Genomic DNA, 23,094 nt, shown 5'->3' with positions numbered 1-23,094 from the left:
TTATCATTCAGGAAGGCAAATACAATTGTTTTATGAAAAAGGTAGAACAAGTAATGAGTTCAAGACCAGACATAATCAGAACAGTAGACCGATTAGTGTTTCTGACATAGCATTTATTGTGAATCAGGATAACTTGCAGTGCAGCAGGATATTACCTAAGGCACAGCAGAACAGGATTAAATCATTGTTAACTGCTTGTGAGATGCCATATAACAGCTAACATCACAGCCCAGCATAATGCCCCTTTCACCAGGTTTGTATGATACAGCTGTAATAGATGTTACACAGGGTTTTGAACTGGAAGTTGTAGTATTCACAAATATGACATGTGCACAATATATTACCTGGTTCAAGAAGTAAAAGAATACTTGTTGCTATGGCTGGAGTCACACCTGGCTGCAGCCATGATCATTTGCAAAAGCAGCCTGTGAGAGCATGGCACTTGGATATTCCCGTTACATTTTGGAAATATTTGTACACAAAGCTAATCACGGTCAGAAATATTTTCATATCAGTTGGTGGACCAGTACAAATCTGATGTACAATGTAGCTGACAACAGTTTCCCGTTGACATCTAAGTCATCTCAACATTTGCCATTACTTCACCAGTTACAATCATTTGTCTCATATACATATTCCTGTCAGCTTCCACTTCTCCCTATGATTTCAAGAAGGAACCCCTGCAGATGGACATTTCTTTTTCTTATACCATGAACATCTCAGCATTGTTACGATTGTATTCTGACAGATCACAAATCCTTTGGCTTCTTGTTATAAAGCCTGGGTACTATCCTCTGTAGTTACTGCTGGCTCCCTTTTCACTTGATACTACAAAAGGGAGAGCCAGAAGTTACTATGGAGGATGGTAGCCAGGCTAAAAGCAACCCCATACTGCAAAATCTAACATACTGCAACCAATAACTTCAGAACCATACACTATCAGTTTTGAAAAAAATTTTCATGTTTCATATACAGTTCAAAACAGTCCAGTATAGGCATATAACATTGATTTGATTGTATGCATGTCATCCTTTGGGCTTGCAAAGAAAGAGAGATCTTTACATTGATTTATATTCCATGGCTTGATAAGACTATGCCTGTGCATACATAGTGCAAGCATCTTCTTAGAAAAGAAAAAAAAATGTTACACAACACACAAGTCATAATAGTAGCCAATAACTGACACAATTGGCGCTATTGATATTGTCTTTCCAGTACAAACTTATAGGCTAAATGTTAGACAAACAAGTGTTATAGAGGATTCCTACAGCAGTACTGTGTTATCAACCCATCTGAAACTAGTTGACAGGTGACATACATACTCGGGAATCATTACAGAATAGTACTAGTAGTATCCTGTACTTGAATTATATCCAGAGCATTTGCTCATCACAAATCTTACATAATTACAATTTGGAAGCACTGATCATTTTGGCAAGCAATGCTTTGCAGAATACTTGCTGCTAAAAATTACAAATAGACATGAAAGGTATGCCATTTGTCAGTGGCACATGTGTCAGTGGCACATGTCAGAATTAAACGTACAATTCTATGAATGGCTGTAGTGAAAAAAAATGGTCATCAACTGTGTAGCAATGAGAAAGGGAGAAAGAGCACCAAGCTAATTCTCACATCCTGTCTTTTGCATAGCACATGTTTATATAGAAGCTAATGTAATTGTTACACAGACAATACACCATACAGTCATACACCATCTTTTTCGCGGCACATTTTGATGCACTCAATGCTCACAGTGTCAGTTTTCAATGGACATTAAACAAAAGCAAAAACACTTTACAACTTGAAGTATATGATCATCTTATCCAGGCCTTCCAAGCCTTTATCATTCTAAGAGTTTCAAAGCTATGTATTTACTGACATCAAGGACTTCTCTTTGATTGTCATTCACAGAGATCTGTGTTCCCTCACAACTGTGTCTCCTTTGTCAGAAATATATATTCAAATTAGGCTTGAAGGACCTGCATACCACATGACTGCTATCATATTTCTATCACTATCTATCTATCATAAACAAAAAAGGCATGTAATGATTTGGTCATAACTTAAGATTAGAATCAAATCTTAAAACAGACATCATGTCAACTCTGATTAACCTGCTAGCATTTCTCTCAAATCTGATAAAATAGCTTTGTGTAAACTTTCTTTCTTTAACTGATAATAATAAGTAGTGGCTGTGGTTATGTAGCTTTGTAAACTTTCCAAGCCATTGGCAACATTGTTAAAAGACCTCCTTAAGCATGACATAAAACTAATATAACTAAGTTCACTTCAAAAAGCCATGACCAGCATGAATGAACAAGTGATGTTCTAGATACCCTGGGAAAACGCAGACTCCTAGAGCCGCGCCCAAGGTTTACCGATCCCCGCCACACGCGCACCCGGAACACCCCCTGCCCAACGCCCGATAATCCAGCTGGCCTCTCTCCACGGAGTCAGAGAAGGAAGCGATAGTCGGGGGCTGGCGTAATTGGGGCCAGCTGGTAGTGGGCGGGTGTATAGTGGCGGGAGGGCACGCGGTAGGCAGGCGGGAATCGGTAACTCTTCTTTGCGAAGCTTCTTTGAGCTGGTTTCCCAGGGTATGTTCTAGATGGAAAACGAACACTTTTGACAATATGAAGATACATTGTACAATAATAACAGGTACATGATGGTAGGCAACAAACACAATGAGGTTTCATTCCACTTTGAATTTCCACATTTTTCCCAATAGTCATATGGTAAATTGAAGGAAGTGAAGGCTAACTAAATACAAAATGTATACTCTGCAACTATTCTACTTCTAAATCATTTGTGTAAGTGATAATTTTGACCCTACTGTCAACCACATTATGGACAAAATATACTATGATGATTAAAATATCTTATGGATTATCAGTCACATTAGGTCATACATAATCACTGTATAATCATATAATTAGTACATGTACCTAGCACCAAACAGCTTAATTCCATTTTTGTGGCTTTCGTCAAAATAGTGGTCACCATCAAAGTACGGTTTTTAGCACTCTTTGCTACAAATACACTTGTAGCAACCAATAAAGTCAAGGAACTATTAGCAATGCCTACTAGTATTCATTGATGCAGATACAATGACATTACAAGACATTACTGCATGGACACATTGCCTGTCACCTGTTCACCTGTTCTGGCTGTCAAAAATATTTCTACTTCTAGCCTTGAAAATTTCACATAGATATACATATTCAACATGCAAGACACCAATAGTCTTTGTAAGGTGATATCTGTCAAGGTCTGTTTCAGAATTTGTTAATCTCACTGGACACTTAAGGTACTTGGTGAAGCCAATGCAACCTTGTCAACATTCCTTCAGTAGACAAGGTCCACTCTTCCCCTAAATTCAATGTGGACTCTTCCAAAATCTTATTAAGCACAGTGCTATGTCATTCTTAAAACAGTGGGCATAGCATTACATGTCATTTTCTTCATTCTCCATGAAAATTGATGGAATGGGAAATGGCCACTCATATTCATTTGGCACGATGCCATCCACCTCTGACTCAAAAAAGGAGAAGAGGGGGAACCACGCACGCGTGCGGTCCTTGTCGCCATGTTTGAGGACCCGGTTGTTAGCCAGCGTGTGGTAGTACAGGAAGAGACGACTGCTGATGTAGAAAGCGATGAACACATCGATGGAGTAGTGCTCGTGGGCAGCGAGAATGAAGAATATACCAAACAGATTCATCACCCAGGAGGAGATGTGCAGGGTGTACATGTTCCTGGGTGTGTCTGTAGGAAAAATAGAAATATTCAGTCAGTCAAGTACTGTACTTTTCCATAGAAAAAACACTTTACACTTATACATGTAGATGTACATTGATGAAGGTTAGACATAAGGGTAATAAGATATACAATACGAATCAAGAAAAGGTTTGCAAGCAGTCAGGCATTTCAGATTTGTAACTACTTTGTTTCACTATACCACACACTCGTCTTTCAGAAGGAACATTAATGGGGGTTCCATATTTAGAGAGGTGTCTTGCAGCCCTTCCTGTAGAATTATACCCTGCAACAGAAACATGCTGCCATATGTCCTGCTAGGCACCACAAGGGTATAAACAAAGGTACAAATGAATGAAGGAATGCTACTGACACTCAGTGATGAAGTGATTGAGCAGGGTGAGGACCACAGTGTGCCCACTGAACATGTAGTCTCCACAGGTGTGCACGCCTGTCAGCGTCATCCCCAGACCACTCCAGATCACAAATGCTCGATGGAGACGGGTCCAAAAGTCTCCATACAACTGTAATACATGGAGACATTTGCAAGGTCCCAAATGTCATCAACAATGGTAACATTCCCATTACAGTAGTATTTTACTCGCTTTTTAACTATCAGAAGAGAAAACAGAACAATGTGCCTTTCATGTCAACACTAATCAACATTTTGGTTGCATATGTAGCAAACAAGTTGAAATGTACACCCTAAAAAACGTTTCAGATTTTTCCAGATCCTCAGTATAATCCTAATCCTAGACTTGTTTTCCACACAAATGTTCTTAGTGGATTGACTAATGTACCTTTCCACTGCACTCCAGATGATCCCCAGGAACAGACAGCGATGTCATTAACATGGTGAGGCAGCGCAGCATGAACACTGTTCCTGTCAGGGCGAACATCCTCCGCATCAAAATGAACCTGCCACAGAAGGAAAACTTTGTAAGTCCCCATGTCTCACTGAGATTCAGCCCTATTCAGCTTGCTTTGTGTTCTCTCTAACCATTGCTACCCAGTCAACGATTCACTGACAACAAGGTCGAATCTAGCACACTACAGTAACTCCCCTGTTTTGCGAGCAGGGGAGTTACTGTTTTGTGTGCAAGAAGGTACATGTAAATGCACTTATTAATTGACCTGCAGATCTGAGACTTGAATTAAATTTTATTTTCAAAATTGACAGTTTTAAATTTTGTCCATCCTCTTACAGCCACAGTTAGACAGAGCAAAGGGCTGCACCTTCATAAAAGTTGAAAATATTAATGAAGCTTACCTTTACTTATGTCTTTGTATTGATACATCAGATATATATAGTCTTGGTGCTGTCCTATTTACTTGCATCAAACCAGCTGGCAGAGTGCAACCAGTAGGAAGCAGACCAAACCTAAACAAGGCATTATATACTACTGACATCTCTAATCTTAAATATAACTGCCATATCTAGGACAAGTGTAAACAGTGGCATGCTTGAGGCACTGTCAGATACAGTCATCATGTGCTATTTTTACAACTTACCTGTGCTTGTGTAGAAGGAGAACAATGCACCAGATGGCACAGAGCACCAACCCAGTGATCTCACACATCACAAATGCCCATGGAATCCTTGGCACACTATCCAGGAACAGGTCAGGTAGGGGAGGGAACTTCTCCCTGTCTGGCACTCGGTCGTGTACAATCACCATCACAAAGGCAGTCACAAGGAAAACTAGAAACACGTAGAGGAAGCTGATGACTGTTTTCCATATCTCTGGCTTGAAGGTGGGGATGTAAACCCTGTTTTCGCTTGAGCTGTCGTCACTGTGCGTAAAACCATCTGATTCAGCAAAGTCAGAGCCATTGCCTTGCATGAATTCTCTATGTCTTAACCTTGTTCCATTTTCAAGCCTTTGAGTGATGGCGAGATGGTACTGGTTTTCCCGTTGAAGTTTCCGAATGGCGAGCATCAACCTTTTGATGTCTCCGAGGACCTTGAGTTCCAGTGGCGGGCTGCGGAGGTCCATCTCTGTGAGCGAGAGCAGGGCCATACCATCGATTCTGTGTTCCTGAGTGAAAGACTGAACATACTGGGGGAAACCGGCCCTCTTCAGCCACTTCCCCACACGTTGGCACTTCCATGTATGGACATCACACATGTTGGCAACCTGAGAGAGGAAGAGATGAACCACACCTGTCAAGACTACAGACTAGATTTGTGACTTCTGAAGTTCAAAATTTCTTAACAGCAAGTGTTAGTGGGTACGGCTCTAGAATGCATTACTTCGAGGTTATGCTGTTTTTCTTACCCTTACACCTGTGAGTCATGACCCTTGGACGTAAGATCTCATTGATATTCTAGGCCATAGTCAGGGTCTGCTAGAGCATTGTGACACACACATCAAAACTACATATACCAAAAAAATATAGAATAACTTACACAATATGATATAATACAAAATATGATATGAAACAGGGGTATCAAAGGAAAAAGCCAGCAGTAGAGATGTCCTTTGATCACTCTCAACTACGAACATGTTTGTACCTGACTTCACAACCTTATCTAGCAATGTTTGCAGTAGGGTTAATGATAAACGTTATTGCTTAGTAACAGGGTAAGGAAGATCAATAGCTGAGAAGGTGGTCTTGTCGTTTAGTTTGTTGACTAAGATCTTAAAGTTCAAAGTTTGAATCCCTAACACTAACAGCAAGCCCCAATGTTGTGCCCTTGGGAAAAATACCAGTTTCCACACTCAAGTGACTGAAATCAGGTGAAAATTACTTCCAAGCTTTTCAAGGGACGTCCTCTCGGATGGGACATTAAGTCATGAGTCCGGAGACCAACATGTCGAGTATATCTAAGATCCCACTATACATATTGACTAGAGTAAGTGTCCTTCCTGGTGGGAGTGGATCAAACCTTTCAGTTAAGTCTTACATGTAGCTTATACTTACTACAATACTGTTACTGTTGCACCTGCAGGCAGTACAAATGGAGTTATACAACAGGATAATATTCCAAAGGTAAAGGCCCCTGACTTATAAACAATACTCCTCTCCACCATTGTCTAGTTTTGCATAACAATGTCCAGAAGTGGTTTGTTAAGGACTCAGAGGCCTGTACATTTGACAAATTATCAACAATTCCTGTAGCTGAACACAAAATTAATACTTAACCATACTTGTAACAATAAATGTGCTTCTACTACTAGTGTAAGAGTCCAAACCCCCGAGACAAATGGTATGGCCCAGGTGGGGGTCAGAGGTCACGGTTCTAGCTAGTTCAGTTCTGCACATGTTTCCAAGAATACAGTTACACTTCAGAGCAGTCCTTGTCTGAGCCTCCTTTCATCTGAGTATCCTTGGGGTGAGGGAGAGGGAGGACAATTCGAGTCTTACACTGGTGTGCAGCGATGGGATCCGACCTACGCTTCTGTTAGCCTGTCCCTCACCCCGGCCCCAGCGGCGAGAGTGGAGGAAGAAAAACTTTCAACTCTCCCTGACCACGCCATGCCGCCGCCATGATGAATCCGCGAGGGACTTCCACGTGATTGTGAGATGACAGACTGACTTTTTATTTTTGTACCCCGAGTTACCAACAGAATCGTGATCGTGAGACACTACAAAAATGCTCTCGTGGGAAAGGTGACCACTCAACAACAGGGGACGCAGTTTTTTAGCGGACCGAAGGACTACGGCCAGGCTTGGCTGGAGGATTCACGGCGGCCCCTTTGTACCCATGCGGTACCGTCGGCCCTATAGGCCGAGTCGGACTTCCCGACACCCGGGCCCCGTCATGTCAACCAGTCAGGCAGTCGGATCCATTGGTGCCACTAAACACAACACGTGTCAGGAAGAAGGTGCGTCCCGGTCAAACAACGCCATTCTGCAGAAGTCTCAGTCAGTGGGAAGCAGCCAGCAGACTCACTCTAGAGATCGAGATAACGGACTGCTGCATGCCGCCAACCTGACTGGCAGACGACCGGAGCATGGAGGACACTCCATTTGCGCTGTTCGCAAATTTCGTAGTACCCGGCCCACGGGTCCCCAGCATCAGTACTGGAGCAGGTTCTCCCTAGTCTCCTCGGTACCCATGCGGTACCATCGGCGGCGTGCTCGCCGAGTCTGAAACCCGACACCCCGTCACCCAGACAGTGAGGTGGACCGTCAGACTCTGCCGTCAGACTGCTGGAACACTGACTGTCATACTACATTCCATTTCAAAATTCGGGAGAATGTTTTTTATGGGGAAAAGAACGTGATTATACTTTATAGCAGACGGATATATTTTGTTTAATATGATATGCCATGTTACATGTATGTTAGGTAAGATTGTATTGATATGCCATGTTAGGTAAGATTGTATTGATATGCCATGTTAGATAATATTGTATTAATATGCCATGTTAGATAAGATTGTATAAATATGCCATGTTAGGTAAGATTGTATTGATATGCCATGTTAGGTAAGATTGTATTGATATGCCATGTTAGATAAGATTGTATTGATATGCCATGTTAGGTAAGACTGTATTGATATGCCATGTTAGGTAAGATTGTATTGATATGCAATGTTAGGTAACATTGTATTGATACGCCATGTTAGATAAGATTGTATTAATATGCCATGTTAGGTAAGATTGTATTGATATGCCATGTTAGGTAAGATTGTATTGATATGCCATGTTAGATAAGATTGTATTGATATGCCATGTTAGGTAAGATTGTATTGTTATGCCATGTTAGGTAAGATTGTATTAATATGCCATGTTAGGTAAGATTGTATTGATATGCCATGTTAGATAAGATTGTATTAATATGCCATGTTAGGTAAGATTGTATTAATATGCCATGTTAGGTAAGATTGTATTGATATGCCATGTTAGGTAAGATTGTATTGATATGCCATGCTGGATAAGATTGTATTGATATGCCATGTTAGGTAAGATTGTATTGATATGCCATGTTAGATAAGATTGTATTGATATGCCATGTTAGGTAAGATTGTATTGATATGCCATGTTAGGTAAGATTGTATTGATATGCCATGTTAGGTAAGATTGTATTGATATGCCATGTTAGACAAGACTGTATTGAAATGTCATGTTAGATAAGATTGTTTGAAATCGTGTTGATATGCCATTAGATTAAGAAAGGTTATATCATTAGTTGTTTATCGTTTGTTTATGGTTGAAACTGTTTAAAGACAGTAGACAGTAGACCCTATGCATTGTAATGTAGTTGCATTGAAATTTAGGAGAATTTTATTCTTCTACGTAGGGGGGAAGAATGTAAGAGTCCAAACCCCCGAGACAAATGGTATGGCCCAGGTGGGGGTCAGAGGTCACAGGTCTAGTTCAGTTCTGCACATGTTTCCAAGAATACAGTTACACCCCCATGAAACTCCTTTTCCGCCGTACGCCGAAAATATCGCCGTACCCGCTAAAAACTATCGCCGTACCCGCTAGGCTCGCCGTACCCGCTAAAAAATATCGCCGTACCCTAAAAATCTCGCCGTACCCGTCCCTTTCCGCCGTACGAAACAGCCGACACCGCTCAGCCACAGGGCCTACTCAAACGAAAGTCGCGTCTAAATACCCTGTACGGCAACGATACACGGTCTCAAATAGCCTATGCTATGGGAAACATCCCTGGCCACCTATCTGCCCAGCGGCGTTGTACAAATCGCACCCAATCCTGAGAACACTTCTGCAAACTGTGGTGAGAAGCGGTTTCGAGAAGCGGAAATCAACCGCGTAACCCGGAAGTGTCACAATCCTCTGTGGCGGGAAACTTGTTTGGTACCCGTTTCAGCTTGCAGAGAGGTGTTGTAAAAAGGTTGGTGAAACGTCAAGTAGATTTTGACTATTAATGCGTGAAATGTGCGGTTTTATATAATTAACGTTATAACAGCAGCATTATACAAATGGTAACATCAAATGCCGGCCAGAATTGCGTTCTACTATGAATTTCCATAACGTCAACGTTATATGCAACAACAGGAAAGTTTTCAATAGCAGTGGTTTAAATGATGATATATGTCTGGACATGTCTGTACACAGGGGTCTCTTAATGGGTCTATAGTTATAATAATAATAGTTATAGATAGGGTAATGTGGGGCAATTAATAAGATCTCTGTAAGAGTTTAGCATGTGACTTCTGGGTGTTTTATAACATAGTGGGATTGTGTTACTGCAATGTGGTGACTTGATGAGATTGCAGCATAAAAATGCAACTTGTACACAATCACAGATATTCCATCGTGGGTTGAATCACACTCCCACCACCAGAAATGAATATCATCACTGACACCCCAACACCTGGAGTCACAGGGGACACCCCAACACCTGGAGTCACAGGGGACACCCCAACACCTGGAGTCACAGGGGACACCCCAACAACTGGAGACACAGGGGACACCCATACCCCGGCACCTGGAGTCACAGGGGACACCCATACCCCAGCACCTGGAGACACAGGGGAAACCCATACCCCAGCACCTGGAGACACAGGGGAAACCCATACCCCAGCACCTGGAGACACAGGGGAAACCCATACCACAGCACCTGGAGACACAGGGGAAACCCATACCACAGCACCTGGAGACACAGGGGAAACCCATACCACAGCACCTGGAGACACAGGGGACACCCCAGCGCCTGAAGTCACAGGTCAGGACACAAATGACACATTTGCAGGTAAGCTTTATTGATTCATTCACTTCTATAAGTATAATGTAGAACACATGTGATATTAAGAACACTAGAGAACAAGCTGTACATGTCTGAATCCTTATTTGTATTTTGAATTGTGTATATTGTTGCATCAAGTCTACATGTATGTGTACATACTCAAATAACCGATAGCTTGCTTCTTCCTCCTTAGCGTCCACGAATACCATCCTGTGCGACACATGCGGAAAAGATGTGCTAGAAGCAAAATACACAAAACATTGCCTTCGGCACAGAGCTACACATGTTTGCAACACATGCAGAAAAGCTTTTCATGAAAGGTTTGCTCTAAAAAAACACATAGAATTCCAGCATAACTGCGTCCTCTGTCCTGAGTGTGGAAAGTCCTTCAGATCCTACAGTGGTTTCCAAAAGCATAGTCACATGCATAAACCAACACAACACAACTGTAAATCCTGCAACCTCACATTTTCATCCAAGGCTCAATTATACAATCATCGGAGCAAGGCACACCTCCCTCAAAAATCATGCAACACATGTGGAAAAGCCTTTTCCAAGAAGTGTCATCTGACAGATCACATGAAGACACATGAGGGTGAGGAGGCAAAGGTGCACAAGTGCACTCAGTGCCATGCATCGTTCAAGCAGAGACAATCCTTAACAAGACACATGAGCACACATGAGGACCTGAGGACATGCGACTTGTGCAACAAAACCTACCATGGATCTAGGCAGCTGGCACGCCACCTTGCAACAGTACACAAGAACTCAACATAAATGACCATCATCCTGCATTATATTCAACTTTACATCATTGCTTATATTGTATGCACCATTTCCATCATCATCATTTGAGATAAGAATATGATAATGATCTTTAGAATTAGCATTCAAATCAATCAACCAATTTATCAAGGCCACTAGTACCATCATTCCACTTTGAAAAAAGGTTAACATTGCAGTTGGCAAAATACCATGTACAAATTAAAGAAAAGGTTAATTAAAAGTACAGTTGTAATGCACACTTTTGAGAAATTGCAATCAATGCATTCATAATGAAGGATCTTTGAATATAAGTCCAGAATTAGTACTGAAAGCATTAAATGATTTGACAATGCTACCAGTATTTCACTTTGAAATAAGATTACACATGGCAAAAAAAAAGGAAATGTGAATTTCAAAAATAGTTTAGATTGTTTTCTTAATATGCTACAAAAGTATAGTGCAAATTTACAATATCATTACTGAAGGCCCATGCGATCATGCGGCAGGATTTTTGACAGATCAGTCCTGTGGTACTGTCTCACACCAGTCTGTCCCTTCATGGGGGCAGTAAGCTTTGTTGAAAAACTCTTTGGTGTTTTCTTCCGTTGCTTTGCTCTTGATGCCATATCAAAGGGATGGTCTTTGACAGTCACAGCCTGCAGTCTGCATGGTGCTTCCCACTGTTGCGGGTTGTCTGTTTCTGGTGCCAGTACGATGTCCGTACTCTGACTGGGGTACACAGGTCTACTCCCTGTCATCCTGAGGGGAAAGCCCCTGGCCCTGAAATCAAATAATTGCATTACTACACTTGTTTCATTAGATCATGAAGCTCAGTGATTTAGAAGAATAAACTGTTAATATCTTGCAAAATTTTGAGCCATGTCTGCTTGCTGAGGTTTTTCACGAGACATGCAGTCTTCCGCGACCGACTTCTATGTAAAAGGATGGCTTAATATCTGTTGAGGATTCAATTGGTATGATTTCATTTGTTGATAATTTTTGCTTACCCAAGAAATGCATCAGAAATGAGTACATAAGTCCTATGCATGTTAGAAATTTATCACAATGTACTTGCAGGATAGAAATTCAATACAATGTATTGCAAAGAAATGGTGGTCAAATACAGATATGAGGAAAATTTCAACTGAAAATAAGTGTTATTGTGGTCATACCACAATGCTGGCATTACACTATGCCAACTGAATGCTATTTTTTAAATGTTATATGACTCCTGCTTTTGTTTCATGGACATCAATGGCTGACAATATATAAAGGATTTTGGCTTACACCAAATGATTTGATATTGTTTTGTTGTCTGTACCCATAGTGCTCAATGTTCTTTCTTTTTTGGCATGTGTCAAGGAGGGTTAATAGTTCACTGGTGGTATCAATATTTTTTAAGACATTCTCACCAGAGTGTATGCATTGTATACTTTTCCTTATTCTTAGTTATAGTTCCCGTTTTGCTAAACTCCATGCCAGGCCCTTAGAGAAATTTTGATACTTTCATTCTTTTCTGAACACTCAGTGCTTTATGATTGTTTCAAGTTCTTAGTGTAATACTAGATGGCAAATGTGAAGAAAATCCCAGCAATGAGAAAAAGGCAGGAAATCAGCCAACAAGAAAGCAATATTGAAATTCTATCAGGGCTTGGTATGTATAGCTACTGTTCTGTTTGGTTGGTTGGAGTTGTCAATTTATGATATAACAGAATTTGGTTCTTTCCTGTGTAGAACCCGTGACTTTTACATACATTTATGCTGGTGAGCATCAGCTACATTTAAGTTTAGTTGCATCATTATTATTGTTACTTAGGCCACACCAATTTTATTTCTTGCTTCTCTGATTTGCCTGTCCATTTTCTTTTTAAAATTATGTCCTAAGAAAAACAATACAGGTTTTGCTATCACAAAGCTGTAAATATTACCATTCAGAGCCACATACACATAATTTCAGTCTAAAAACAATGCCTTTTATTCAAAACATTAGTAACAAAACAAAGGAAGGGTTCATGCCATTTAACTCCTCAGGCTGTTCTTTTTTATTTTTTTATTCAAGCCGTAATATCTTAAACACTTGACTTTTTGAAAAAAATCCGAGAAACAACAAATGAATTTGGTGTGGCCTTATAGACTGATAGATATACATATAAACATGTCATTGACAATTTTGCATGTCAATATTGTACTTACTCTTCCGGCTTCATTCTCATCCTCATCTCCTCCACCATGTGGGCTTGTATGTGTCCCAGCTTTTGGCAAGATGGGATGTTTTTCCCTTCATGTGTCCGCCTAGCTTGGTCCCCAAAGTATTGCTCTGCCACTAGTGTCCCCATGGCTCTCACGTTGTAGTTACCCGATGGTATCATTCCATAGAGCTGTAGTGTGACACAATAAAGGCAATGGTTTCTCCATTTTTGTCAACCAATCATTTTGTGGTGTCAATGATTAACCTTGGAGAAATCTCAACCTAAGACTTAGTACATTGACCAAAAGAGAACCTTTCTTTAGATAGATACATGTTGGAGATTAATAATATTCAGAATAACTATAGTAATTCCACCTTTCACCAGTGCCTCTCTTTCCACTGATAAAGGTGAAATTCCACTGATAAAGGCAAACCACTGGAGAGACAAACATTTAACAATGATTAAATCACTTCCTCCGGTCACATCTGCTCAGACTCGAGTCAGAACTTAGTTTTGCCAAACCTTGTTACAAAATAGCTTTTAATAGCCTGTGTAAAGTGAACGTTAGTTGAGTATAGAACTACCTGTATTGACAAGTCAATTTGTGCCAGGGCTGCCTCCCATGTTGAGAAGAACAGCCCTCGGATGTACCTGCCTGGGGGTGGATAGATGTCGAAGTTGACACCTCGTAGAAGCCATTCTCTCATCCTGCAGAAAAATACATGTATGCTTGCATCAACTGCTGCCAACAATGAAAACAGACTACCAGCCTGATCACAAGAATAAATACAATTGTAGTAATTTGTACATTATTCCCATATCAAAGAATCAATTCTGGTCTACTCCAAGGCCAACCACCCAATGTCCATACATTTTGTAGATAAATACTAGTAACTCATGTAGTATAGATAATCAATGTAATGTGCAAGGTATGCATGTAAACTAACACAGTTAGATAAAGGAGTACTAAAACTAATGTACCAATCACTTCTGACATGTCAGAACATGTCGTTTTCTACATTTTAAGGTAGTAACATACATAATGCTAAAGTTTTGAGACAACATGCTGTATTTCTACTCACGCGAGTCTCAGGCGTACCCGTTCTGCTGCGGGGATCCCTGCCACATCATTAGCTCTGTACCATCCATCCATCTGTTTGTAAAAATGACAATGCACTCCATTGTTAACAAAAATATTTTAAAAATTCTTGTGATGTTATATCCTTCCAAAAAATATAAAACTCCTTTTGATCATCTCATGTTGATAAGATACACTCAAGGCTTATGCAAAGTTTTGCGCTTGAAAAGCCTGCTTCTGTCTCACGAGGATACAATATGAAATATATTAGTAGAACATGTATCTATTTTTAGATCAAGAAATTTTTTGTATATTCATGGTATGCACCATATAAATTGTTTGAAAAGCTGTTATTTCTCACCAATGTGATAAACTCCGCAGTAGTTGCATGTCCCAGGCGTTGGAGCTCCTTGGCCACATCATTCGAAAACAGAATATCACACATGGATTTTGACTGCATATCCAATGATTCATTGATCATCACAGGTGTTAATGGTGTTTTCCCACTTGAGGCTACTTCTTGCAATGCTCTCAACTCTACACCTTCAACCTGGTCTCTCAGCACACTACCTCTTATGTTGGTCCTGACATGATGAGGATCGACAACGAAGGCCTGCATAAATCCTCTGTTTGATACAGGTGGGCAGTAGAAGCAGTCTAAGACCATATTGACTTCTTGAGGTGTATCCTTCTCAAGACAAATCTGAAGACATGAGCATGACCTTGTTTTCTCCCATTCTTGCCTGCAATTTCCCCCTACAAAGCTTGCAAATGCAGCAGCTAAGGGCACGACAGCAGACTGCTTGACAGTTTTTGTACAGAGGTCTTTGAGCGGTAGAGGCTGCCTCACTCGTTCCTGTCTGAAGTTGACAGCAAGACCAGTTGAGATGGCTCTTATCTGCTCAATGATCTGAGCCTTCTTCACCGAGAGCTTCACTGTACCATGTGCAAACTTCTTGATGGTCTTTAGAATTTCCTTGAGTTCTGCTACAGTGCATTTGTTAAGCAGTTCATCATCAGCCAAAGTATCTTTAACGACAGAAACATCCTTCCCCTGCCATTTACCTGGCCTTATCTGTAGTAGCTGGGCTTGTACATCTCTCACTGTGTTGTCAGTAAGACACGATGTGCCAACAGGACCTGTGACGGTTTCTTGTGTGCTGGTATCTGTGACAGTTCCTTGTAGGGTTACAGATCCTGTGACAGTTCCTTGTGTCACAGTGCTGGCATATGGAACAATGTTTGCAGGCATGTCATCTCCAGATGTTACTGTACCTGGGACAGTTCCTCGTGTGTTGGTATCTGTGACTGTTCCTCGTGTGTTGGTATCTGCGACAGTTCCTTGTGTCACAGTGCTGGCATATGGAACAATGTTTGCAGGCATGTCATCTCCAGATGTTACTGTACCTGGGACAGTTCCTCGTGTGTTGGTATCTGTGACTGTTCCTCGTGTGTTGGTATCTGCGACAGTTCCTTGTGTCACAGTGCTGGCATATGGAACAATGTTTACAGGCATGTCATCTCCAGATGTTACTGTACCTGGGACAGTTCCTCGTGTGTTGGTATCTGGGACAGTAGCTAGTGACACAGCATCAAGGGTCTCAGTTTCCATTGCTTTGCTTTGGTCTTCCATGAATTGCCCGACTGCATGAGTCATATCGACAGAATCATCAGTATGTGACAATCCAGATGTGTTTGATGATCGTAGCTTTTCAAAGAGGTCTGGATTGTCAGAGCAGAAGTTTTCAAAGCTGTCCTTCACTTCCTCGGGAAGACTGGTAATGAACATGTTATACCAGTCGTCATGTGATGTTTCCTCTGAGACAGTAGCAGCTGGCTTTGACTTGAAAGCCCATGTAGCAGTGCTTGGGCTTGGATATTTATTAGATCTTTCAACAGACAAGCCATGGTCATTTCTTTCACACTTTACTTTGGCACAACCTGAGACTGGAGACCAAGCGTCCTCTGTCAACATGGTTATAATGGTTGTCAAGTTCCTCTTGTCCATCTTTCTCACCTCTTTCCATAGGTGCTTTTGAAAGCTTAGTCTGGTGTTAGGTCTTCCATTTACACTACGAGCAACCATGTACTCAAATGCACCATCTCCTGATGTAACTGGCACATAAACATTGTGATCATGGCACTCTTGCAACACTGCTTCCACGACTTTGTTTGCCTGATTTTCTGGGAAGGAAGCAGATTTTAGGAAGTAGGCAACAGGTGACCCATACACCGAGTCTGTGGTCCACCACCGATCGGTGTCACTGGCAATGAACTCTAACACTTCCTTGGCCATTGGTTTGAATAGTTCCTGATATTCCAAGATTGAGTCCAGGGCTTTGTCTGTTGAAGCTATGGCATCAGTTACACACCTGTCAGTGTCAGCAGTATTCTCTGGCATGGAGGGTTTGCAGAAGTAGGGACTGTCTTCCTGTCTGACAAAGGAGCCGATATTTGCAGCATACACTGATCTGAATTCAGCCACCAGTTGCACACCAGCTGCAGATGATTTGACCTGTTCTCTCAAGTCTTTGAGCACCTGCTTGGGAGGGTGGCCTTGTGGGCCGTAGATATCACAGGCATGCCTGCACACGTTGCTCCAAATGCCAACACTGTGAGACACCTTATACATCACTGAGCTCCTTTCTGTATGGTACAGCAAATAGCATACATCGGCATCCAGGGCCTCACAGTGCGCAAGGCACTGTATGATGTTATAGTGCCTTGCACTCTTTGGTAGATCAGTGGTAGTGTGCTTGATCTCTATTGCTGCCATCACAGGGGAGTGGAGATGACTGGACATTGTGTGTGTGGCACCATCAGGACTATCCACTATGTGAGTCCCATCTCCTATGCTGACCACCTTGCACCCCACCTCCCGGAATTCCCAGTTTGGAAACAGTGCAGGCAAGAACTTTCCACAAAACGTTGCCACAGCGTTGGGTTCGTGCTGTACCCCCTTCTTCATGGCCTCTTTGGCTTTTTCTGTAGGCTCGGGAAGAGGTGTTCCGTTTTTCTTGCTCTGAAAGATCTGCCTTGCCTCCTTCAGGGTGCTAAGTCCAAGTGCTGTATGCAGCTTGCTTCCTGCATAAGAATATTAGAAAACAACTTTCAATTAAGGTCTTTTTACCTTGTATATAGAAAGCTTAGTAATTTTTTACTGATGGAAACAACCGTCAACATATTGTTTTCTGTTATGCGATCCTGCAAAAACACACATACCTGTTACAGGAACTGAATCTCTGAGTTGAAACCAGTTCCTGCCTCGCTGCTGCCAGTACAAGGTGTCCTCATTCTTTTCTACTTCTGGGGGGTACTCTTGCAGCTTTCTGTAGTTGGACTGCTGAGGCATGTTGACAATGGGAACATCAGTCCAGAGGTGCTGTACACCTGTTTGAATTGAAACAGTGATATGATCAGGTATACAATATGCATTCTACGGAATGACCCTAAGTTGGAATCAATTTTCATAGCTGCATGTAGATATGTCTGAATGGGGATGTTAGATGACACAAAATGGCATGTCACTGACACAAAATGGCATGTCACTGACACAAAATGGCATTGTATACAAATACCACTGTTCAGTTCTAGAGTAAGGCATATACTACATATTTCATTTTATAACACTTTTTCTGTTCCTAACACACATGGCACATACTTGTATGTGAATATTGCATGATTTTTATATGTAATTCTTACCTGCCAAAGAGGCACACGCCCTGCCCAGTTGCTCCCGGGCCTCTTCATTGACCTGCATCACAGCCTCCACCTGGTGTGAGACTGCTTTCAAATGGCTAATGAGGCGACTGTATTTTGACTTTTTCCAGTCGCCTTTAACAGTCCCCAACGCCATATTTAAGGCATACTGTTTCTTCTTTTTCATTTCTCTGAGATTTGCCATGTGCCTTGACAGAAGGGTGATGATCTGTCTCATTGATTGCAGATTTGTGTCTAGTTCCTCCGGGGAAAATCTTTCCAGAAGACTTTTGGCAGTTTTGCACAGATCCCTTTCCATTTCTTCAGCTTCATGCCGTTGCTTAGCTGTGGGCTGCTCAATCTCTAACCCTGCCAGGTCAACTTCACCAGTGTTATATTGAACTAATCGCCCATCAAAGGCCAGAATGAATGCCTTTCCTTCATTACCCTTCTCTTCACTGATGCTGGTGATTAATTCTGTGTGGATTCCTGGTGGCAGAAAGTTCTGGAGATTGTTGTCTGTCCGATGCGCTAGCAGCACCTTTACACTTGGAACAGCAAGCACAATACTTGCTTTAGAACCTTCCCACTCACGATTGACTGCAGTCAGGGCACTGCCCATCGTTTTCCACCCAGACATGATTCTTATCACTGATGCTCCACACTTGGTCATAACCAATTTCCAGAAGTCGCGAGTCATTTGAGAGTACCGTACTCCCCTTATATCTGGAGAATTGAGGAATTGCAAGGTCTCATATATTACTTGAAACGTTAATCTTGATGTGTCCAGGTTTCCTGAGTTAATAGCATCAATCAGTTCCATTATAACATCTGGCCTTCCATTTTGCTTCAAGACAGCCTGTGCTTGCATCACCTTCTCCAGAAGTTCCCCATCTAAATGAAAATAGAAATAGACTTTAATCATTATCTCATTTACTCATAAAGCATTTAAGCTACTATCACCATACACATCTGCCCTAGAAATTAAGATGTAAATGACTGAAAGAAAACAGAACACAGTGTTATCTGTAATAAAAATATACAAGCAACTGAGTCCATTAGACCTCATCATAGAAGAATTGCCATGGTCCTGTTTTATCTGTAACTGAACTCAACAGTAACTGAGCTCAACTGAACTCGTTCAACAGGAACCAGAACTAATTGCAACATAGACCCATTACCATACAAATTGCTGCATTCTCTCAAGTCTTCAGCATTATCCCCAACACTGTTCAGGATGCACAATGACAGAAAGCAATGTTTGATGACAGTGTTAGATGTGCCATGTGCTGCAACACTAGTTTAGATGTAACTGTTCAGATGCTAGTTGATAACATAAGTTAATATATCATGAGAGGAATAAGGAAGACTTTGGCAACAATCTGGTAAATATGCTGTATAAAGTTGCACAGGGTGATGTTGATTAGCATGAAACACATGTAGCGTTGATAATTAGTAAGTAACAATAACAGATTTTACATAATTTGTTCCTAAACCAGCTGGACAGATCACTTGTAAGAATCATAAGTCAACTTACCTCATGCAGATGTCTATATCCTCCCACTCTTCTGACTCATCTGACTCTGACTCTGAGAGGCTTAAGTTTGATGGAAGATCCCTGAAAGCAAAACATAAAGAGCAATAAGGGCTAATTTTGTTAGAATCCTACTAATCTGTCTGTAAATATTATTACATCATTCTTTATCATCACTGTTTCACTCACCATCTGCTACCAAAGATGAAAAATGACTTTACCTCTTACTTTGCTGTCCTGGACAGAATTCAAAGGACAAGGATCTCCTCCTTTTTGGCTGGGGGCTTGGCCGGCTTGCAGAGTGAAGGCCATGGTACTTAAGTGGAGATGACGAGGGAGTGAGTGTCGTGTGTCTCCTCCTTTTTGGCTGGGGGCTTGGCCGGCTTGCAGAGTGAAGGCCCTGGTACTTAAATGGAGATGACGAGGGAGTGAGTGTCGTGTCTCTCCTCCTTTTTGGCTGGGGGCTTGGCCGGCTTGCAGAGTGAAGGCCCTGGTACTTAAATGGAGATGACGAGGGAGTGAGTGTCGTGTCTCTCCTCCTTTTTGGCTGGGGGCTTGGCCGGCTTGCAGAGTGAAGGCCCTGGTATTTCCATGGAGACAATGAGGGATGGGTACTACTGTATGTTGAGGGCTGGCATCTCTTTGCGAAGGTCCTTGCATCCCTCTTCCCAAGACACAGCTTAGATTTCTTTCTTGTCATTTTTGGTACAATGGGAAGTTCTTTTCTGCAATGAAAGTTGGATAAGTGGGTCAAAAATATTTCAGTATTAAACTAAATACAGTTAATGTTCACCTACAGTCTTAGTAAAAAAACAGTGCAGATCAGGTTCAATCCAACATAGGTGTGAAGTTTCCTCCAAGCAGAGGTTGATGGGGAAAATCGTAACATCTTTTTCTGTCAGCTGTCCCTGGCGCCTTAGCTCAGAAAAAGATGGCATAAAAGGAAAAAGGTCACAACTTTCCCCATCAACCTCTGCTTGGAGAGTAGGGGCAAGCTTTAATAGCACAATTCACTCAAGTCATCACATAATGATATTGAATGCAAGCTGAGATTTCTAACCATCTGTCATTCACCAAATCAGTTGCACACCATGTGATCTGTTCCTGTATGTGTTACTCTACAATGTTAAGTGATTGTACTGATGCAAAATGTTCCTGACATTCGGTTTATTATTTTCCAGTCTATTAATTTCAACATCAGAATGTTGTGATTTTAATCCAGACAAAAGCAAATACATTTACAAGTCACATATGGTCAACTAGCAACACACCAGGTGTCTTTTTACTATGTATTTAGCACAATCAAAGTCCATTGAAGTATTTTTACCCCTTCTCTTTGATGTGTTGCATTACCTGAGATAATACAAAAGATGATCATGACACAAGCCATTTATTAAATTGCCAGCTGATTAAAACTATGCAACTTTTATTTGACTCAGATCATCGTCATTTAAAACACTTCATTTGTTCTTAATTCAACATCTTATAAAGAACTGCAGTTATTACTAGTAGTTGACCTCTAGTGGCATGCTTTTCAAAATAAATGTTACTACTAACAAGAATTTCTCATGATCGCCCCTCCCCCTTCCAAACCATTCAGCCCACAAATCAAACGCTACTGGGTTATAATATACTAGTTAAATCCGCTGCAATGGCATATCTTAAACGTTACAGTGACTCTCTGAAAGGGCAGGAATAAAAGGGTCATGCTATATCTGCACTATGAATAAAATTGTGAACTTACAGGCAAGGTCTTGCTCAAGTTGTTGTCTATTCGTGCGCTTGGTGATGATGATGCGAAGCTCACTTCCGGGTTACGCGGTTGATTTCCGCTTCTCGAAACCGCTTCTCACCACAGTTTGCAGAAGTGTTCTCAGGATTGGGTGCGATTTGTACAACGCCGCTGGGCAGATAGGTGGCCAGGGATGTTTCCCATAGCATAGGCTATTTGAGACCGTGTATCGTTGCCGTACAGGGTATTTAGACGCGACTTTCGTTTGAGTAGGCCCTGTGGCTGAGCGGTGTCGGCTGTTTCGTACGGCGGAAAGGGACGGGTACGGCGAGATTTTTAGGGTACGGCGATATTTTTTAGCGGGTACGGCGAGCCTAGCGGGTACGGCGATAGTTTTTAGCGGGTACGGCGATATTTTCGGCGTACGGCGGAAAAGGAGTTTCATGGGGGTGAGTTACACTTCAGAGCAGTCCTTGTCTGAGCCTCCTTTCATCTGAGTATCCTTGGGGTGAGGGACAAGGCGGACAATTCGAGTCTTACACTAGTATTGTACTATCTCTGAGTACAGATTGATCATGTGGCCCTGATGAATTTTTAATTATCGATCCGACAGTATGATTGTGAAATTGAAAAAAGCGCACTGACTAAAAATTTGGACACTAAACTCACTCCACTCTATGACATTAATTGTATTTCCGTAAGATCCCGTAAGACCTGCCAAAACATGTTGTGGGTGATGCTGATGGCGCCATTTTGTTGGTTATAATTTTTGCCATTTCACGAAGTCACTATGACTTAGCCTGTGTTCACACAATCTCTCGCTGGCTGGGGTTAATGACCCCCTCCTCCTAGGGCGGCGGCAATACTATAGGGCCGGCCGCTAGGAGCGCGATTTTAGTCAGGCTAACTATGACTATGCTTCAATATTCTGCTCAACATCTTTTGTTGGTCATCAACATCAGCTCTTCATAGGTTTCAAAAACATGTTGAGAGTACTTGAAAGTTCATCAGTGTTGGTAGATGTCACTCTGGATTAAGTTAATGTAATTTTCCAACACAAGAAATTAGAAATTCATTCTAGATTATACAAAAATCAAAGTTTTTGATAAAAATTTTTTTTTAAATTTGGAACTGAGTAGATTCATTCATGTGCGTTACCTTCTGGACTGAGTGATGTATTCGCAACAAACTATGTTGTATCGACCACATGCCCATGCAGACCCGCACGTACCCGTAGTGACATCATCACATCACTTTCTCTGACTCAACACAACTACTTCCGCTTCTGATAAGGTAAAGGACACGAAGTCAACCTTTGTTTCATAAAAAAAAGGACTATAAGCTTGACGAAATATATAAAAGAAAGGATCCTCGCGAGTTAAGAAGACTTTCTTACCTTATAACTTTATGTGGATCAATAAAACTCTTCAGAAAACTCTAAAAGGTTCATCTGGCGGCGGTATACGGTATCCACCCTGAATTTTTTCGGCCATCCCGCCATGTTGATTTTACTAAGCATGATGGGGGATAACGTCATGGCTATATCTCGGTAAAGCTCGGGAAATTCCGGTAATCTCCGTAAAAGCTATCACTTCTAGAGAAAAATGATAATTTCAGTAAAAACAATAGCTGTAGAATTTACAATATTATATATAAAACTAGAATACATAGTTTT

General features: G+C 41.5%; 3 protein-coding genes across 8 annotated transcripts; 1 reads left to right on the top strand and 2 right to left on the bottom strand.

Annotated features, from left to right (window-relative positions):
- Positions 1 to 92: 92 nt before the first annotated feature.
- LOC118411602 (sphingomyelin synthase-related protein 1-like) lies at positions 93 to 22,952 on the bottom strand. Of its 3 annotated transcripts, none has more exons than XM_035814059.1 (5): positions 22,816 to 22,952; positions 5,272 to 5,897; positions 4,560 to 4,677; positions 4,133 to 4,283; positions 93 to 3,768 (listed from the first exon to the last, which is right to left on the bottom strand). In XM_035814059.1, the coding sequence occupies exons 2-5, from the start codon at positions 5,886 to 5,888 to the stop codon at positions 3,449 to 3,451; spliced, it is 1,206 nt and encodes a 401-aa protein (XP_035669952.1). In that variant the 5' UTR covers positions 5,889 to 5,897; positions 22,816 to 22,952; the 3' UTR covers positions 93 to 3,448. The 3 variants fall into 3 exon arrangements, with proteins under 3 accessions (XP_035669952.1, XP_035669951.1, XP_035669953.1); XM_035814058.1 differs by lacking the exon at positions 22,816 to 22,952 and adding an exon at positions 22,578 to 22,649; XM_035814060.1 differs by lacking the exon at positions 22,816 to 22,952 and adding an exon at positions 6,170 to 6,275.
- Positions 9,135 to 11,224, top strand: LOC118411603 (zinc finger protein 677-like). 2 transcript variants are annotated; one of them, XM_035814062.1, is made up of 3 exons: positions 9,135 to 9,567; positions 9,983 to 10,428; positions 10,616 to 11,224. In XM_035814062.1, exons 2-3 carry the CDS (start codon positions 10,023 to 10,025, stop codon positions 11,197 to 11,199), a joined length of 990 nt encoding a protein of 329 aa, XP_035669955.1. In that variant the 5' UTR covers positions 9,135 to 9,567; positions 9,983 to 10,022; the 3' UTR covers positions 11,200 to 11,224. The 2 variants fall into 2 exon arrangements, with proteins under 2 accessions (XP_035669955.1, XP_035669954.1); XM_035814061.1 differs by having other exon boundaries at positions 9,135 to 10,428.
- On the bottom strand, positions 10,418 to 21,860 carry LOC118411598. 3 transcript variants are annotated; one of them, XM_035814043.1, is made up of 10 exons: positions 21,432 to 21,860; positions 19,909 to 20,412; positions 19,691 to 19,771; positions 18,157 to 19,047; positions 17,677 to 17,844; positions 14,816 to 17,538; positions 14,459 to 14,529; positions 13,961 to 14,084; positions 13,381 to 13,565; positions 10,418 to 11,967 (listed from the first exon to the last, which is right to left on the bottom strand). In XM_035814043.1, exons 4-10 carry the CDS (start codon positions 19,022 to 19,024, stop codon positions 11,664 to 11,666), a joined length of 4,443 nt encoding a protein of 1,480 aa, XP_035669936.1. In that variant the 5' UTR covers positions 19,025 to 19,047; positions 19,691 to 19,771; positions 19,909 to 20,412; positions 21,432 to 21,860; the 3' UTR covers positions 10,418 to 11,663. The 3 variants fall into 3 exon arrangements, with proteins under 3 accessions (XP_035669936.1, XP_035669937.1, XP_035669938.1); XM_035814044.1 differs by having other exon boundaries at positions 19,909 to 21,860; XM_035814045.1 differs by having other exon boundaries at positions 19,691 to 20,412.
- Positions 22,953 to 23,094: the final 142 nt, after the last annotated feature.

This window comes from Branchiostoma floridae, chromosome 3 (genome assembly GCF_000003815.2).
Source record: "Branchiostoma floridae strain S238N-H82 chromosome 3, Bfl_VNyyK, whole genome shotgun sequence".
Taxonomy (NCBI): domain Eukaryota; kingdom Metazoa; phylum Chordata; class Leptocardii; order Amphioxiformes; family Branchiostomatidae; genus Branchiostoma; species Branchiostoma floridae.
Note: the sequence above shows the minus strand (reverse complement) of the source record. Positions and strands in the feature narration are given on the sequence as shown.

What these genes read in the sequence shown, in the direction of transcription:
- LOC118411603 (XM_035814062.1), top strand. Translation starts at nt 10,023, where the DNA reads ATGAATATCATCACTGACACCCCAACACCTGGAGTCACAGGGGACACC. An exon ending in CACAAATGACACATTTGCAG is followed by an intron (nt 10,429 to 10,615) that starts GTAAGCTTTATT and finishes CTTCCTCCTTAG; the next exon opens with CGTCCACGAATACCATCCTG.
- LOC118411602 (XM_035814058.1), bottom strand. Translation starts at nt 22,634, where the DNA reads ATGGGCATGTGGTCGATACAACATAGTTTGTTGCGAATACATCACTCA. An exon ending in CTCCTTCTACACAAGCACAG is followed by an intron (nt 4,678 to 5,271) that starts GTAAGTTGTAAA and finishes CTTCTGTGGCAG; the next exon opens with GTTCATTTTGATGCGGAGGA. An exon ending in ATCTGGAGTGCAGTGGAAAG is followed by an intron (nt 4,284 to 4,559) that starts GTACATTAGTCA and finishes CATGTATTACAG; the next exon opens with TTGTATGGAGACTTTTGGAC.
- LOC118411598 (XM_035814044.1), bottom strand. Translation starts at nt 19,024, where the DNA reads ATGCAAGCACAGGCTGTCTTGAAGCAAAATGGAAGGCCAGATGTTATA. An exon ending in AGATTCAGTTCCTGTAACAG is followed by an intron (nt 17,539 to 17,676) that starts GTATGTGTGTTT and finishes ATTCTTATGCAG; the next exon opens with GAAGCAAGCTGCATACAGCA. An exon ending in ATGAGAATGAAGCCGGAAGA is followed by an intron (nt 11,968 to 13,380) that starts GTAAGTACAATA and finishes ATTTGATTTCAG; the next exon opens with GGCCAGGGGCTTTCCCCTCA.